General features: G+C 44.5%; 2 protein-coding genes across 2 annotated transcripts in view; one reads left to right on the forward strand and one right to left on the reverse strand.

Annotated features, from left to right (window-relative positions):
- SYN1 (synapsin I) overlaps positions 1-17375 on the reverse strand; it is a 147993-nt gene that overhangs the window by 95501 nt on the left and 35117 nt on the right. Inside the window, exon 5 of the mRNA XM_084836269.1 lies at positions 17246-17335. Within this exon, the coding sequence (XP_084692395.1) occupies positions 17246-17335 (90 nt within the window). The remainder of the gene's footprint in view (positions 1-17245; positions 17336-17375) is intronic.
- LOC146353371 (metalloproteinase inhibitor 1-like) lies at positions 3264-13547 on the forward strand. Its single transcript, XM_084836272.1, has 6 exons — positions 3264-3309; positions 3933-4102; positions 7837-7934; positions 8615-8732; positions 11758-11879; positions 13253-13547. Exons 2-6 carry the CDS (start codon positions 3973-3975, stop codon positions 13451-13453), a joined length of 669 nt encoding a protein of 222 aa, XP_084692398.1. The 5' UTR covers positions 3264-3309; positions 3933-3972; the 3' UTR covers positions 13454-13547.

Raw genomic sequence — 17375 nt, forward strand, 5'->3', positions numbered from 1 at the left:
TTAATACTCTGTACTTTCAATCCCAACAGGATTCCCAAGGGTTCTTACAAAAAAAAATCTAAAACTGTGTAAAACTCTACACGAACATAATGTACACCATGGCAGAATGTGCTCCAGGAAGCCTGCACAACTTTGTGACCCACTGAGCCGAACACAGAGGCAACCTGCCAATCAGCAAAAGCAGGTTTATCAAACTCTTGTCAGGTCCCAAAATGTGGCTGGGTTCACCTTTGCGGGTCACAAATCAGCAGGCCTGTGCTGCAGTTAAACACCCATGTTGAGCCCTTCGTGGTAGAGCTCCCCTGGAATCACTCTGCAGTCCTCCTGGGTATTCTGCTAAGCAACAGCAAGAATACTCAAAATCATGACAAAGAGGAACACATGTTACTTACTATGTTGTGGGGCTCTGTGTGGTATTCAGGAGTTAAACACACACGCCAGCTTAGCAGGCATGAGACTTGGGCCCACACTGAGAAACAGCAGAAGGGGGTATTAATAAAGGTAGAGAGATGGCCTGGTGAGAATGAATTTAGCTGCCAGATACATATTTCGTGAGATGATGACTTGCATTGAAGCAACCTAGAATTTCAAGAAGTTGCAAGCTTCTGCATTTCACAGAACTCTTCATCAGGCTTAACAAATGTGCTATTAGACAAAATAATAGTATTTATGGATTTGTCCATTTTGGTCTAGAATTTAAAATTAGTCTTTAATGATGATCTTTTGTTGTTTATCTTGAAACTCCTGTTGTTGGTTCCAGCTTTGATGAAACTGATTAATACTTTTGGTGAATTGTCTGGCTATTCAATTAATTGGTCAAAGTCGGAAATAATGCCGATTGGAGATAGGGTATACTCTAGTGTATTAGCCAACTGGCAATTTTGATGGTGCCCAGAGTTTATTACTTACTTGGGAATAATTATCCCTAGAGATATATCTCAAATGATTAGGTTAATTTAAACAAGTTGATTAATGATATTTCACGAAATATAGATAGATGGGCATCTTTAAAGTTGAGTTTATGGGGTAAGGTAAGGTTAATACACTTAAGATGAATACCATACCTCGAATTATTTATGTTATACATGGGATCCCTATACTTATACCTGGCAAATATTTCCGAAAACATAATGCTTTGTTTCGTAAATTCTTCTGGGGTTCTTTTCCACCAAGAGTATCTTTGAAAAGGATGCAACTTCCAATTAATGAAGGCGGGTTCGATTTTCCGGCTCTAGCTATGTACCATCGGGCCTATTTGCTGACCTGGACTAATTTTCGGTCTTTTTCACTCAGATTAGACTTTCCACCTTGGTCAGTGTTGGAATCTTCTTGTCTGGAGCCTCTCTTTAAATGGATGGCATTAGGTTCTTGGCTTCTTAAGGCAGACAGAGCTCCTCCCACAATTTTGGCAGTCAGAGAAGTGTGGTGTATAATGTCACATCAGTTACAGTTTGATCCATTTTCCCATGCTAAATTGAATTTATGGGGAAATCCAGATTTAAGAATCGGCAAGAAAATGTTTATATGGTGGACTTGGAGAGATAAAAATGATCTTCACCTTGGATCAATTAGTGGGGGTTGATGATGAGTTCTTGTTATTTTCAACTTTGCCAGATCAGTTTCATTTGCCTGCTACAGCAGAATGGCAGTACTTGCAATTGAAACGTTTGTTGGTATCTGGATTCGGTCCTGCTGCTTTTACTGCTTCAGAGCCTCCTTCACTACTGGAAATACTCATTGAAGCTGATCAGACATATCAACCCACAATTCATGTTTATAAATATTCATTATCAATGAATAAATATGATACAAGTGGTTTACAGCAGGAATGGAACAGCAAATTGGAGTGTCCTATTTTGTTTAATCAATGGACCACCATCTTGGAGTCTGTATTGGACATCTCAACGGATCTTCGGTTATGCCTTATTCAGCAAAAACTTTTGTTTCAGGTCTATTGGACGCCACAATGTCTCTTTAATAAAGGCTTGTCAAACTCAGCTAATTGTTGGAGGTGTAATGTAGTCAATGCTTCTCTTATTCATATGTTTAATTCCCAGTGGTTGCCTACTTTTGGGAGGAAGTTATTACATGGATAAATCTTGTATTGGAAAGTTCTTTAATATTTACTGACGTAAATGTTCTTTTAAATTACTTACCTGCTTCTTGGAACGTAACACATGGTCAACGTAAATGGATCTTTCACGCCCTTTTGGTTGCTTAAAGTCTGATACTATGATACTGGAAGGATAAAAGCTCACCGCCTATAATGCAATGGATTGAAGACTTAACAACGCTAGCAACATTTGAAAGAGTGGTATGTAGGCGTAACTTGCAAATGGACTTATATTTGGATGTGGTCTGCTTTTACTGAAGTTTATGTGTAACCTATTTTTTTCTCTCTTTTTTCTTTCTAGAATATTGTAATACTTGAAACTGAGGATTTTAGAATATGTTGTTATATTTTTAATTGGGGGGGCTGTTATGTTTTCTGTTTGTTGGTTTGTTTTGTTTTGTTAAAATTCACAAATGAAAATGAAATATTCAGAGTCCCCCAAAGGCAGAATAATCTGTCTCACTCCCTTATTGATTGACCTTCTGTCTTCTGAATACTCATTTTACCTGTTGAGAAGTTGTTCTGTGAAACTGGAAAGCGTGCACCATCTTACAATCACAGGCTGGTTCAATAAGGTGAGTACCATCTCACTGATCCAATGTCAGTTTTTGTGGCATGAATATAATTACAAACACACTGATAACTGGCAGATTAGAGGAGGAGGCTTTAGCGGTGGAGTTGAGGAGGAACAGTAATGTACAAAGTACTAAAATAACAAGATGGAATTCCAGAAAAATGCAATCTACCTCTGCCTGTGCGGGCCTAAAGCAGAGAGCTAGAGCCTTCTTCAGGGATAGCCACCTCAATGGTGCCACCCTATGGGCACCCTCTCAACTTCAACCTGACCTCTCCTAAAAAACAGCCCTCAAAAGAACAACCACAGTCACTTTCCTTCAATTGAGTAATCCAAAACTTCCCACTAACGCCTTCCTCAGAAGCGGCAGGAGCTGCTCACTTCTACCCCCACCTTCCCTGTCTCTGAAGCTGGAATCATCAGGCAATGAACACCCCACCCTGGCATGGCTGGCTCTGGGCTTGAAACCGCAGGCTGTCTTGGTCACACCCCTTTGGCAGCCAGGACAGGAAAAGCGGGGGGAGCTGAGGGGGAAGCGGGGGGAGCTTTAAATACCAGCCAGTTGGGCTGGGAGCCGCAGCCTGAACTGGCAGGAGACGCCCAGAGAACCACCGAGAGCAAGGTAAGGAAGAAACAAAGCCTAATATTTCTTTTTCAACATACCAAGACCTACTCAGACTCTGCTTCCTGCCGTGGGGGGGGGGGACCCCTCTCCAGTACAAGCCCTCCCTGAGGTTTCAGCCCTGTTTATCCAGTGAAGTTCTGAGGAATTCCAATAAGCCCCTGGTCTCCCTCTTCTGCTATTTGAAATTCTCACTAGGTCAGGTTATTGACTTATCCACCCTTTGCCTCCAGTTCTCTGCCTCCAGCTCCCCCTAGCCCTGCTAAGACCTCCCCCCATTCAAACCAGTAACACAGTGGGAGAGAGGGGTTAACAAGAAGCCACTGCAAACCTCTAATTACACCCAGGGTGGGGATCTTACCGTCCTACCCTACACTCCAATTAATTCTTCTCGTCATCCAGCCCTCATTTTTTATCCTGCCCTGTCTTCCCAACCCACAGAACCAGGACACAAAGAGCTTTGTTCAGCCGTGAATGGAAAACTCCTTTCCCCTCTCGCTCCCTGCTGGAAATAGTTGCTCCCCAAACGCAGTGCATTCCCTGCCGGTATTTTATGGCTGATGCTCAGATGCCTCTTCCTGCAACTCCCTCTCTTGACATAATACTCTATCTCTGCCCTCCAGGTCACATCTGAGTCAATTGTCTCATCTTCTCTGCAAAAAAATGTACTCAACTAAAGTGTGCGGATTCCTGGCAGCCAGCTTCCTCCTCCTGACGCTACTGGGGGATCCCACAGCTGCATGCACCTGTGCCCCTAGACACCCCCAGTCTGCATACTGCAATGCCGACATTGGTGAGTCTCTGTGCCTTGCTGTAGTCAGTGAACTGTCTTCCTCCCTACAGTCCCTTACCTCACTCCCTTTAGGCACCACCAGCAGTATGAATCCCAATGCTCTCCCAGTCCCCATAATCCCTTCCCATAACTAATGTGACCCTCCACACACACACACACACACACACACACACTTGTAAATAGCCACTTGCCTGGTTGTGTGTGGCAAATAAGCACAGGAGGCCTGATACAGAAGGATTTTTTTAAGGGAAGAGAGTTGGTCCTTTAATGTGTTTCAGGCACATTACAGCAGTCTTCCCCAACCAGATGCACAATAGAAGTCTTGGATGTCAACTCCCATCACTCCCAGGCAGCATGATCATTGTTCAGGAATGCTGTAGTCCAAAAAATCTGGAGGGCACCCAGTTGGGGAAGGTTGCATTAGAGGATAGGATGGACCCAAACCAACTGATTCAAATTACAAGAAAGGGAATTTCGACTAAACATTAAGGAGAACTTCCTGATGAGACAAGCTGTTCAACAACTGAATAGCTTGCCTCAGAAGGTGGTGGACTCTCCTTCATTACAGGTTTTTAAGCAGAAGCTGGATGACCACCCATCAGGGATAAGGTAGCTGCATATTTCCTGCATTGGCAGGGTTGGGTTGAGAAGTTGACCTTTGAGGTCCTCTCTAACTCTATGAGGCTCTGACCTGGTTTGCATGACACAACAGCCAACCATGGCTTAATTTAGTTGAGGTGGCTGTCAAGTTGTGCTAGTGCCCACAGGCACCCCTGCTTGCTGTGATTTACTATGTCATGTAAAGTCGGCGTTGTGGGATGCTTGAAGAGGTTGACAACCCTCAAATAACCGTAAAACAAGCTATGGGTTATTTGAAGGTTGTCTACCTCCTCAAACAATCCACGAAACCTGGTTCGCACAACATGGTAAGCTACGAGCATGCCATTGTCTGCATAATCAAAATGGCATCCGGCACACTCTACCCATTGGGAAATTAACCCACGGAGGCTTAGTATTACATACAAACAGCCCCAAAGAGTCTAGGCTATAGCCAGGCCACAAATAGCATATGCAGAGAAGGAAGGAAGGAAGGAAGGAAGGAAGGAAGGAAGGAAACCAGCAGGAAACTTTTGTGGGCCAGCACATTGGCAAACCTATGTGTCCTGCCTCCTTCCCATATCAACAAAACTTGTTGTGTTTACACTCAGTCAAGTAAGGGGCTTTATAGCAACTTAATGCCAGTTAAGTACCCAGCCTTACAGGAGTGGGCTTTGAAGGGTTTTCTGAAGTCCCCGTAATTTATTTACTCTGGATCACTTGCCAACCATGAACACTTAGAACCAGAGAGCCTGCCTATGGCAACTTAAAGCTTGCCAATGTTTTTTTCAGCAAGGCTCTTGTATCTTCTACTGCCTCACCCAGAGAATTTAGCAGGTAAATCTTTTCCCACAATTTACAGTGCAATCCTATGCATGTCTACTCAGAAATAAATCCCAATGAATTCAATGTAACCCCAACTTACTCCCACGTAAATGGGTATAGGATTGCAGCCTTAAGCTCCATCCTGGGAAAAACTTTCCTTGCTAGATTTCTGCAGGTCAGGTTGCTTGTTAAAGGCACAGGAGCCTAGCCCCAAAAACAAAACAAAAATTTGGCAGTACAAATGGAAACTTGCTCATGTATCATGGTGTGGTATGTTGAGGTTTTATCCCTTCTGATCATTTGTGGAAGTATTTCAATCCTAAGGCTTAAAGTGCTTTAAAATCATTTTTAAGCCCTGAAATGGCATGCACTTAATAAGTAAATGTACCCAGGACTGGCCCCAATGGTGCTATATGGTATAATTACAGATTGTAATCTGTATTCCCTTATTCAGAGAGTTTGTTCTAGATATATCTAGAACTTCACAATTTTAAAAATGAGTGCACTTAATCTGCATGTTTGATTCTGATCTGCAAAATTTCCCTGCATTTTCTTTCTTTTTTCAGATGTATATTATATCATACCCAACTTATTTATTCAAAATTTTGACTTTTAATATTTTCAGAACTTCTTTGACAGGCTGGAGAAGGGAACCAAGGTTCATATAATATTGGGGGGGGGGGTAATGGATGGAAAGGGAATAGCATTGGTGAAGTGGGAGACATGGGACATAGTGCAGCATACAGAGTGATTAATGGATTCCTTCTAAGACTTTAGCAAAATGGCCACATTGCTTTAGGGCTTTCTTTGCAATGATGAGGACTAAAGGCATATCTTTTTCTTTTAAGTCAAGTTTTAACCATCAGGTTTCTAAGATTCTATGCAGGCAAACACCACAGGCAAATTCACACAATCATTTTCAGCCATGGTGGCTTTTAGGGTTGTGAGTGGTTTGTTAACCACACCAACAATCCATTGTTGTCAGCTTCGGACAACATGGCAACCTACAAGCATGGGTTGGGTTACAGAATGGGTGCCCATGGGCGGCTCAACACATGCCACAAACCACAGTGACTTAAATAATAAATCATGGCTGAAAATGATTGTGCACACCAGGTCCACCAGTGTAATTGAACAGACCAAAGTTATTAGTTATATGTCAGTTATCATTAGTATTAATATGTTAATAGTGACATTAACTATAATCATGAAACAAAGCAAGCTGGCTCATACCATATCAGACTAATTGTCCCAGCGTTGTCTCTTCTGACTGGCATCAGCTCTCCAGGGACTCAGGTAGTAAGAGGTCTTTCCTGCCTCCTGATCTTTTTTGCTGAAAATGCCAAGAACTGAACCTAGGATCATCTGTGTGCAAAGCTGGTGCTCTACCATTGAGTTTCAGTTCCTCCAAGTAGCTAGTCAAAAAACTATGCCAAAGATATACCTCATCAGTGTGTAGTACGAGTGGTTAAGTTCTGTTTGGTTGCAGACTCACAACACAGTGCTGCTAGCACAGCACACAAAAATGTGGTGGTAAACAGCATGGCCAAGATGAGGTGGAGGTAGGGAAGGGGCACATCTCAGTGCTTCTGCCTTCCTTTGATTCTCTGAGGCAAAGAAGGAACAGTGAAGAAAGCCACCCGCTGACCTTGCCTGGAGCACCGGTAAAGATGGGGGCAGGGGGATGCTTCACCAGGTTTTTCCTCTCCCCCAATCCTCTTTGGACTGATTCATACATGCAAGTGTTTCACTTCTTCTCTTTGCCCTTTGCTACTGTACAGCCAACTACCAGCAACTGAATGGGCGGACTGATTCTACTGAAAAGCCGTGCCTTGGAAGTGAAATTTAAATTCTTGTTCTATAAGACACAGCTTATTGAACTGGGATATGTGAATCAGCTTCCTGACTGAACTGGAGGGAGAAGGTCAAAGTGGGATTTCCATCTGCAGTCCAATTGACCACACATTCTCAAAGAGCCACCAGACATCATACAAGAGTTCATATCCCACTCTCCGCATTCTGCAGCTATGAAGGTTTCAAAATCTCCTGGGCCAAATCCTTACTAGGAGAAGCACTGACCTATACCTAGAGAAAGAGAGTGTAGTTTTACAGTAGAATCTAGTGAGAGCAGGCATGGTTATAAACCCGAGGCTTCATAACTGAATAATCAGGACAGGAATTGTACCTGAAGACAGAAGAATCTCAAGGATCATTAACCATCTTTCTTTAGTGTAACATAATGGGGGGGATGCATAGTGAATTCAGGAGAGTGGAAAAATACAAGAAGTGACCCACAATCTCCTTTTTTGCAGTGATCAAGGGCAAATTTGTGGGCATCAGCAAGCAGCTTTTAAACATTTCCATAGGAGAACCTGTGTGGTCAATGCGCCATGAGATCAAAACAACCAAGGTAAGCACCTCCTGCTACTGGAACATACCAGGGGACCCAACAATGGCATTCTCTAAAGCTACCATTGATGGGAGTTCTGGAGGCCAAGGAAGAACTGGCAGCAGTTCCATCTTTTGATCTGATTCCTTTTTATGTATGTATTTCTATCAGCGCAAAGAAACAATTCAGAAAACAATTTGGTTAAACCTACCAAGACATATTCCAAAATAACATTATTACACCACAGAATACACTGGATGTCTCTCATATCTGAAACTCAAAAGTCTGTATTCATCATTATTTTAATCTACATTTGTAATTTAATTCCTATCCATTTTCCACCTCACCCTTAAAACTTAAAGTAGTTCTTTTTCCTATCCAGTTTATGTTAAAATCAAGCATGCAACTATTATTCCCATTTTAAACAGAGAGCTTTGGCTATTGGGAGGTATATCAATCAATCAATCAATAGGTGGCGCAAAACAGAGGTTGAAAGATAACCACTTGTTCAGTGAACTTTTGTTAGAATGTTAGAACTGAAATTTGAACTTAGCTTTCCCATGTCCAGAAACAACTGATACCAATAATGGCTTCTGCAAGGCCTAGCCAGAAACTCTTATCACAATAAGAACCCCCTGACCCACTCCTGTCCCTATACTAGCCCTTCCTGGTCACTGAGCAACATCCCCATCTCTCTGCAGGTGTACAAGGGCCCTGAGGAGATGCAGGACGTTCAGTTCCTCCACACCCCCGCCATGGAAAGCCTCTGTGGATATGAACACAAGGGCACTCTCAAAGGAGAAGAGTATATCATTACAGGTAAGGAGCACCACCTATTTCCAGGGAATAGGGTTTTGAGCCTTATTACTGCATTTGCCACCAAGGCAAGGCATGTCATTGGGGGTTAGATTTTTGCGGACTGGCAGAGTTATATGCAATAATAGTGAGATAAGGGTACTTTGAACTTGCTCAGAGACACTCTCCTGCCAAACTGTGCAGCCAAAAAAAAATAATTCCCTGGGTGCATGCAGAATGGCTGTTTCCTCTAGTGCCAGGGTTGGCCCAACAAAGCTGAAGTAAACGGGCTGCTTTAGGAAGCAGGTTTGGGGTTCCATTAAGAGACAGCAGTTGTCAGATATGTAAATGTATTCTCTTTTTACAATGGGGTAAGAGAAGGTACCTCTTAGATTTCTTGCCTCAAGTGTCAAAATGTCTATATCAGGCCTGCCCAGGACTGGTGAGTGAAAGAACAAAAAGTGAAAGGAAAAAATACCTCACAGAAGGAGTACAAGCCAGCCTAAGAGTTCAGTGCTGATGTTGGTGGTCTTTCTCTCCACTTGCTTTGAGGTCCACACTACTCTTGATCACCCCAGGGCTCAGTGCATAGCCCATGTGTAATCTGGGTATTCAGACGTTTTCCTCAGAAAAGCCACCTTCGTCTTGGAAACACGCTTTGTCAGGAAGAGGAAGTCAGTACCAGGCAAGACCTCATTAAGGGCACTGTGTTCAGTTTTGGACACCACAGTACAAGAAGGATCAGGGCAAGTTGGGAGACTTTCCAAAAGAAAACTCTAACAATGATGAGGCCTAGATGATACATATGTTTGGAAAGGCCTAAGGAACTGGATACGTTGATCATACAGAAAAGATGGTGAAGGGGGAGATATGTTAACTGTTTAAAAACATTTAGTCAAACTGTATCAGAAAGGAAGAGAGTTCTGTGGCTTACCTCAGGGTGTAGCTGCACACCAAACTTGCCAATCTTTTCAGAAGAGCTGAAGCTCAGTTGCAGAATATGCACTGTGCATGCAAAGGTTCCTGGGTTGAATCCAGGTAGAGCTGGGAAAGACCCCTGTCTAAAACCCTTAACAGCCGCTGCCAATCAGTGTAGACAATGTTAAGCTAAATAGGCCCAATGGTCCAACTCAGTATACAGCAGCTTCCTAACAGCAGTTCGCCTAGTTCTTTTCTTGACATTAGTGCAGGCCAAGTGCCAAATCCTGGCCAGTAGCCTGGCCTTCTCTCTGCCCTGTCCATCATAATGACAAGCATCTCGCTACCAATCTATATATTCCAGAATATACTCTCATATACTGTTTATTTAGAACATTTTAAACTTACTTTTGTCACAGAGGCTCAGGCCTAAATTATATGTTCCAACTAGAGGTGTGGGACTGCACAACTGAATGCTCTCTCATGGGGGGGAAATATCAATTGCTACATGTAGAAACTAGCATGTCATAGAAAAGGCTAGACTAGGCTAGAACTCTTCCCCTAACATCTACTTCTCTATGTGCAGTGAGGGTTTGTGTTTTTTTTTTTTTACATGGAGGTGCATTAAAAAATGTAAGCCCCCACCTGTAGGGTGAAGTGACACAATCCAGGAACAGGTTTACTACATGGTGAGTGGCTTGTCTAGGCTGGCCTCAAAGCTGCTTATAGCAAATAATGCAAACAATATGTTTAAGCTCTAAATGAAACCTTATTGAAAGGGCAATTTAACAACAGCATAAAGTGCCAAGCTAGGAAACTATTAAAACCCTCTTCCTTTCCAGGGATACTTTAGCTGTACACCATGATTCTATAGAAACACAGGGAGAAATAAATCACATAATGTGGTTTTGGGCATAACATCCAATTTACAGAGAGCTTTCATTTCATTATTTGAAAAACAAGCAAATTTCACAGAATCACAGAGTTAGAAGGGGCCTTGGAGGTAATTTAGTCAAATTTAGTTCTGTGCAGGATCTGCAATGCAAGATGCCATGATAGCATCCCTGACAAATGGTCATCCAGCCTCTGCAGTGAAGTGAAGGTGTTTAAATAGAGCCCACCACCTCCCAAGGAAGCCTAATCGAACTGTTGAACGATTAGGATGTTCCTCCTGTTTAGCTAAAATCTGCTTCCCTGCAATTTCTAACTATTGGTTCTAGTCCTGCACTGTGGAGCAAAACAGAACAACTTTGCTGCTCCATCTTCTGCATGACAGCCCTTCAGATATATGAACATCACTATCATGTCTCCCCTTAATCGTCTCTTCTCCAAGCTTAACGTAACTAGCTCTTTTAAACATTCTTCTGATCCACCACAATCATGGTCACCCTCCCCTGGACATGCTGTAGTTTGTCAATGTCCTTCTTAAAATGTGGTAGCCAGAAATGGACACAGTGCACCACGTGTAGCCTTACAGTTTTAAAGATGTGTCTGCAAGTGTATGGGCAATGCCTAGTAAGAAGCCAGAGAGAGCACTGAATAAGATGTGCACAAGTCGGGATTTAATACTCCATATGGCTATGTTCCTCTAGCTTTCACTAGCAAAGCCAATATAAATTATGCAAAAAAATTAAAGAAATTATATAAAATAACTTCATTTGCATTATTTATTCTGGTCACAGAATTCAGCTTTTTTAACATAGAATGTGCAATGCCTAGGCACAGAAGTTTGATTCCTCCACCACCCCTGTAAGGGAAGAGTATACCCTGCCCTGTTCATGGTTGTGAATATGTGCAATATTACAGATACACTTTCAAGCCTCTCACAAGGCTGAATCTTAATAATGAAAACAAGGTCCTTATTCAGATAGCCCCAGACCTTGTTTTACTAGGAAGGTAAGAAGCTGCTTATACTGACTCAGGTCCATGTAACCCAGTATTGTTGACAGTGACTGGCAGCAGCTCTTTCCTAGTCTTACCTGGAGATGCTGGGGATTGAATCCGGGACGTTCTGTATGCAAAGCATGTGCTCTACGAGTGAGTTATGGCCTCTCCTAGTAGTTAAGGACAGGCCAATCTTCTCCATATTCACCACTGCCTTCTCTCTTGCTCTCTTTTTCACCTCCAACAGGGATGTTAGAAGGCGACCGTGTCATGATCACAGCCTGCTCCTTCATCCAGCCATGGGCTCAGCTATCTGTTGCACAGAAACGGGGCCTGAGTTCAGAATACAGCAAGGGCTGCAACTGCACAGTGAGTATTGGGCCATGAGAAGACGCTGTGTCAGAGAGACCTAGTAGTAGTTAAAAGATTGTATGTTTGCAGGAAGAAGAGTTCGGAGCAGCTAGAAAGCTGCTATCATACCACATTGGCTGAAAACAGTCCAATAAAAGATGTAGCTCCTTATCAATGACTTTGTCCTAGGAGTTACACAGTAATTCAGCCTTGTGTTTAACAACTCACCTGGTAGCCACTGGCAACCAGGAATTCCATACAGGCAAGTGAGTGGGCTGGTGGGCAAGGGAGAGATCCCCGCATTTCTCCTCCACCAGTTTGCTTGGTTTACATGGTGGTTGCGGAGGAAGGGAAGACCGTCCCTCAGCTCCAACCCTTCTCCAAGATCCTGCTTGATAGAAGCTGCAGAAGAGCAGGGTCCTGACATCTGTTGACATCTGTTGCCAGCTAGGAAACACAGGCTACTAGCCTCTTGGCAGGTTAGTAGCTTTTGTGGGCTTATTTACAAAGCCTCAATAACTGAAGAGAAGAAGAGCTAAAAGGAATCGAGGTATACGGGTGTAGCTAGTCATATGTAGAATTTATGGTTGCGTATTCTGTGCCAGTCTATGCATCAGTCAAGACACAGGCAAATGGAGTTAGCAGGTGAGGTAGACAAAAATGGGAGAAGTATTGTCAAAGCCTTCTTGCATGTTCAGACTGGAGAGGACAGGGTAAAGAGCCCTTTGCTTATGCCTTGGGTCATGAAGGAGTGAGTGAAGGAGCGCAGCCAATGTACTGACCCTTCAGTCTTGTTCAAGTTAAAAGGTATCTCCTGTCAAATATTAGGGCCCAAATCTCTGTGGCATTGTGCTCTTTTCCTACAAGACATGAATCTCCATCTTGGAACAATATTTTAGAGCTTTTCTACATGAGGCTGTTAATCTGCTATATGTATTTTCACTTTTGTCACAGAATTGAGATCCAAACTCTACACACAGTTTTCCCTTTCCTGCTTTTCCACTGCATAACCTCTAGGTGGTGCTGTGATATAGTGGAATAATGCAATTACACAAGTACGAAAATACGTTAGCCTTCGCTTTCAGAAAAAAATACTCCATTTTCCCAGCTCTAGAAAACCCCTGAAAAGTGCTCTTAAAAAACAGTAGTGAAGTCATCTAAAGAACCTGTAAGCGACCATGAATAAAGAACCATGAGCACACAATAAATGCCTCATGTAGAAAAGATCTCAGTGACGCCCTCTTCCACCAACACATATGGGCGCTTCTCCACAGATTAGGGCAAGGCAGAGCTGATATATCAATAGATGTAGGAATGGAAATGTGTGATGCATGATACGGACATCTCTCGCGCTCTCCCCTCATATCCCTCTGTCATTCTTTCTTCAACAGGTCATGCCTTGCACTTCCATGCCATGTTCCGTCTCCTCCAACAATCAGTGCCTGTGGACAGATGGGATCACGTCCCGGATATGGGATGACTTCCAGGCTAAACGCTTGGCTTGCCTGCCCCGGTCTGAAAGCCTCTGTACCTGGCAATCACTGAGCATCCAAGAGCCTGGGTCCCTTCGCAGGGCTCGCCTGAGGCAGTGACATCTTCATGGACTCTGGTCCTCCTCCCCATGAATAACCCCCCACCAACTCTTGTATCTGGGTTGTCTCTTTTCTAATAAACACTAATTCCAAACCTCTCGTTTGCTCTGCCTTATGATAATGTTCTGTGTCATTTCTGAGGATTCAGCAGCAACGGCCTCTAAAGCAGAATGCAGCCATTCCTCTAGAATCTAGAAAATATAAGCTTTTGTTAAGAGCAAGTTTCTAGATCTTTTTCTGAAGAAAAACCAGAATACCTGTGGAGTATTTTCTACAAAAGGCTTAGAGCAGGACAGGCTTCCAGTAGCTGGGAGAGAGTCTTCTTCATTTAGAACGGGCTTCCAAGTCCTCCCCACCGTGACCCAAATCCTGGTCCTTCTCCGTGGGTGTTGACTGTCCCATCGCCTATGTTCTGTGTTGGGAGAGACCCAACGATGCCTCAAAAGCTGTCTGCATGGCTTAAAATAAGTTAGCCCAAGAAACTGGCTGTGTTAAATGCCAGAGTACAGACATGGAACATGTGCAACAATAATTAACAGCAGCATAGTTCTAAGCATGCACAGAGTGTCTTTCTCCTCACTGCTGAGTAACTACAGGTATCACACACACATACACACACACACACACACACACAAATAAAATTGGGAAGCAGCAACTTCCATGCAAGCTTGAATTTCTGCCAAGGGTGCCATTTACGGTAGGACGGGCAAGTGCCACCCCCACATCACCCCCTGTGCTTCAGGGCACATGCGGTTATTCTGCAAGAGCACATCTCTAGTTAATATGAAATAGCCACAAGAGATTTTTTAAAATAACCTCTCTTTTTTGCAATGTATGTGTTGAATACTTTCAAGAGCATTGACCATTATTGAGACTCTTGGCCCCTTCCCCAAAACCTGAGATAGCACCCTTGTGTCACGGATTATAAGCCCCCCCACCGCTGAGAAATGAGGCAACAGACTTGCTGTGCAATGCACAACCTCTTTATTCAGCTAATAGCACCTCTTCACCTCTGAAGCAACTACGAAAGCTGAAAGCTGTCCTCTAGGCCTAATTTGCAAAGTAAATCTTTTGGAAAAAGAGCTCCTGAAAGCAAACTAGTTGCTTTGCAGCTCTGGATGGGTTTCCTGCAGAGCTTGGCTGGTTTTTTCTGAGCTCCTGCTTTCAGGGAGGATCCTCCCAACCCAATTTCTGATGGGCAGCAAATCTGGTGTGATGCCTCCTGCCTCCTCCTGTCTGGTGTGATGCCTCCTGCCTCCTCCTGTCTGGTGTGATGCCTCCTGCCTCCTCCTGTCTGGTGTGATGCCTCCTGCCTCCTCCTGTCTGGTGTGATGCCTCCTGCCTCCTCCTGTCTGGTGTGATGCCTCCTGCCTCCTCCTGTCTGGTGTGATGCCTCCTGCCTCCTCCTGTCTGGTGTGATGCCTCCTGCCTCCTCCTGTCTGGTGTGATGCCTCCTGCCTCCTCCTGTCTGGTGTGATGCCTCCTGCCTCCTCCTGTCTGGTGTGATGCCTCCTGCCTCCTCCTGTCTGGTGTGATGCCTCCTGCCTCCTCCTGTCTGGTGTGATGCCTCCTGCCTCCTCCTGTCTGGTGTGATGCCTCCTGCCTCCTCCTGTCTGGTGTGATGCCTCCTGCCTCCTCCTGTCTGGTGTGATGCCTCCTGCCTCCTCCTGTCTGGTGTGATGCCTCCTGCCTCCTCCTGTCTGGTGTGATGCCTCCTGCCTCCTCCTGTCTGGTGTGATGCCTCCTGCCTCCTCCTGTCTGGTGTGATGCCTCCTGCCTCCTCCTGTCTGGTGTGATGCCTCCTGCCTCCTCCTGTCTGGTGTGATGCCTCCTGCCTCCTCCTGTCTGGTGTGATGCCTCCTGCCTCCTCCTGTCTGGTGTGATGCCTCCTGCCTCCTCCTGTCTGGTGTGATGCCTCCTGCCTCCTCCTGTCAACTCCGCCTGCTTAACTCGAGGCAAGTTCTGGTATCTGTCAATCCCGAAGCTCCCTCCCCCTCTGACAGAACCTGGGTTCCCAGGGGAAGGGAGGAAGAGGGTCTCTGAGCCTGGCCCTCCTCTTTGATAAGCCCCTGGGAAGGTTCTTCGCTGGCTCCTAGGGAGCCTTGGGGAATTTCCTCCCCCACACCATGTTCTGCTGGGCTTCTTCTAATTCTGTCTCCAAATCAGAATCAGAGTCCAAAACCAAAACACAAGTCCTGGACTTAATTGACACCTTGGCCCCAGCGCCTGTTTTAGATATTAATCATTAGCTACGCGTGGCTTCCAAGCTGCTCAAGCTCCTCATGAGTGATTACTAAGAGGGTAACTAACGAATTTGCCCCAATCCCTCCTCCATCTCCAGCCACACACCAGGGTCAAGAGAGCCTGCCAGAAAAAGAAAACAATGGCAATATGTCCTACCTACACAGCCTCAAGGACAAAAGCATTCTCTGGAGACAGTGGGCTGAGCTCGAGGAGGAAGGAAAGGAGCAATCTTTTGCACCATTTGCTTGTTTTGACTTTTTTCACTGTGCACAAAGAGTTTAAAATAAAACTCCCTGCCTGAAGCTCACTATCTAAAAAAAAAAAAACCAGGGGGCGGGGAGGGGCACGGACACAGAAGGAAAGGCAGAATAGAAAGGGGAAGGGACATGAAAAATTCACCCACAAGCATGCTTTGCTGATTGCTAGATGATAAGACCAAATTAAGTTCCAGGATATGCTAAGGAGGAAAGAGCAAAAGCAAAAACAAGAAGCTTCAGAAGCTTTTAAAGGGGGGAGAGAGAGAGAGCGCACTGCAAATGCAAGTAAGAACAGCAGTAAAATAAGTAGATACTCTAAATACCGAAACAAATTAAATGGGTCCATGTTGCAGGATGGGGCTAAAGGGGTTTCCAAATCTGAAAGGTTAAGGGCTACTAGTTTAAAAATCAATCCAAAACACCATCACCCAAAAGTGTGGGTATAGGTTGGCAGCTAACATCAGTCAAAGAAAACTGCCTAGGTTTTGGGGGTTGTACTTACCATCTTTTTGAAAATGTTTAATCTATTAAATGATGTTGCCAATATTGAGATCTCTCACCCTCAGAGGGCTCTGCCTGGACAAAACCTATGTCCAGGGCTTCATTTGAAGATGTATGAGAAATCAGTAGCTTGCCTACACCAGGAGTAACCACTGACCCAGAAGGCATCCTACCCAGCAAAACAGAGTTAACAGAAGAGAAGAGAGCTGGAGAAGATAGGCATGGGTACTCGGAGAGCCCTTGTCGGGCTCTGAAGGGAACTGGAGTGCACAACATCGGCCTCTGCAATCGGCTAGCTGCACTAGTCAGGCCTAATGCAAGTATCAGGAGCCTCACCGAGTGGCCCTGCTTGGTCAGCAGTGCAAGTTCTTCTGCCAGCTGCTCTCCAGGCTGCTGCCCTCATCCCTAGTATCAGTTCCAGTGGTAAACATGAACCATGGGTTAAAAAAAAACCCAATCCAAGTCCAAATTCCAGTATCACCACTCACAGCAATAGCCTTGTCATGACGAAGCCTTGGACAGGAACAGGCCCTTGTGGGAGTCCCAGCTAAGGAGGAGATGTGACATACTTTGAATCCGAAAGCTATGGGATCTCACCCCACATCATCTAATCCAGTGCTCGAAACACAAAAACGTGTAATAGCATTTAAACCCACAATAACCCCACTTGGAGACAGCAAGGAGCCCCTTTGGTCATCAAAACTACCAGGCGAATCAGGTGGTGCAAGACCCAGTACAAAAGAGAAGGAAGGGAGGTCTCCCTAGCTCTCCACACTCCAGCCCAACTTACCATCTCTTTGTGATTGGGATAGAAGGTCTGGTCAATGAGTGGGAATTCTTCCGGTCCAAGTTTGCGATGCAGGCGAACCATCTGGGCAAACTGTTGGAAGGACAGTGCAGTAAGAGACGGAACAAAGAAG

Source organism: Heloderma suspectum, chromosome 2 (genome assembly GCF_057233095.1).
Source record: "Heloderma suspectum isolate Gila_16-S chromosome 2, 16-S_ref, whole genome shotgun sequence".
In the NCBI taxonomy this organism is placed as follows: Eukaryota; Metazoa; Chordata; class Lepidosauria; order Squamata; family Helodermatidae; genus Heloderma; species Heloderma suspectum.

Bases quoted from the DNA above. Each gene is read 5' to 3' on its own strand.
- LOC146353371 (XM_084836272.1), top strand. From the start codon at position 3,973: ATGTACTCAACTAAAGTGTGCGGATTCCTGGCAGCCAGCTTCCTCCTC. The intron at 8,733-11,757 runs GTAAGGAGCACC...CACCTCCAACAG, and splicing joins AGAAGAGTATATCATTACAG to GGATGTTAGAAGGCGACCGT. The intron at 11,880-13,252 runs GTGAGTATTGGG...TTTCTTCAACAG, and splicing joins GCAAGGGCTGCAACTGCACA to GTCATGCCTTGCACTTCCAT.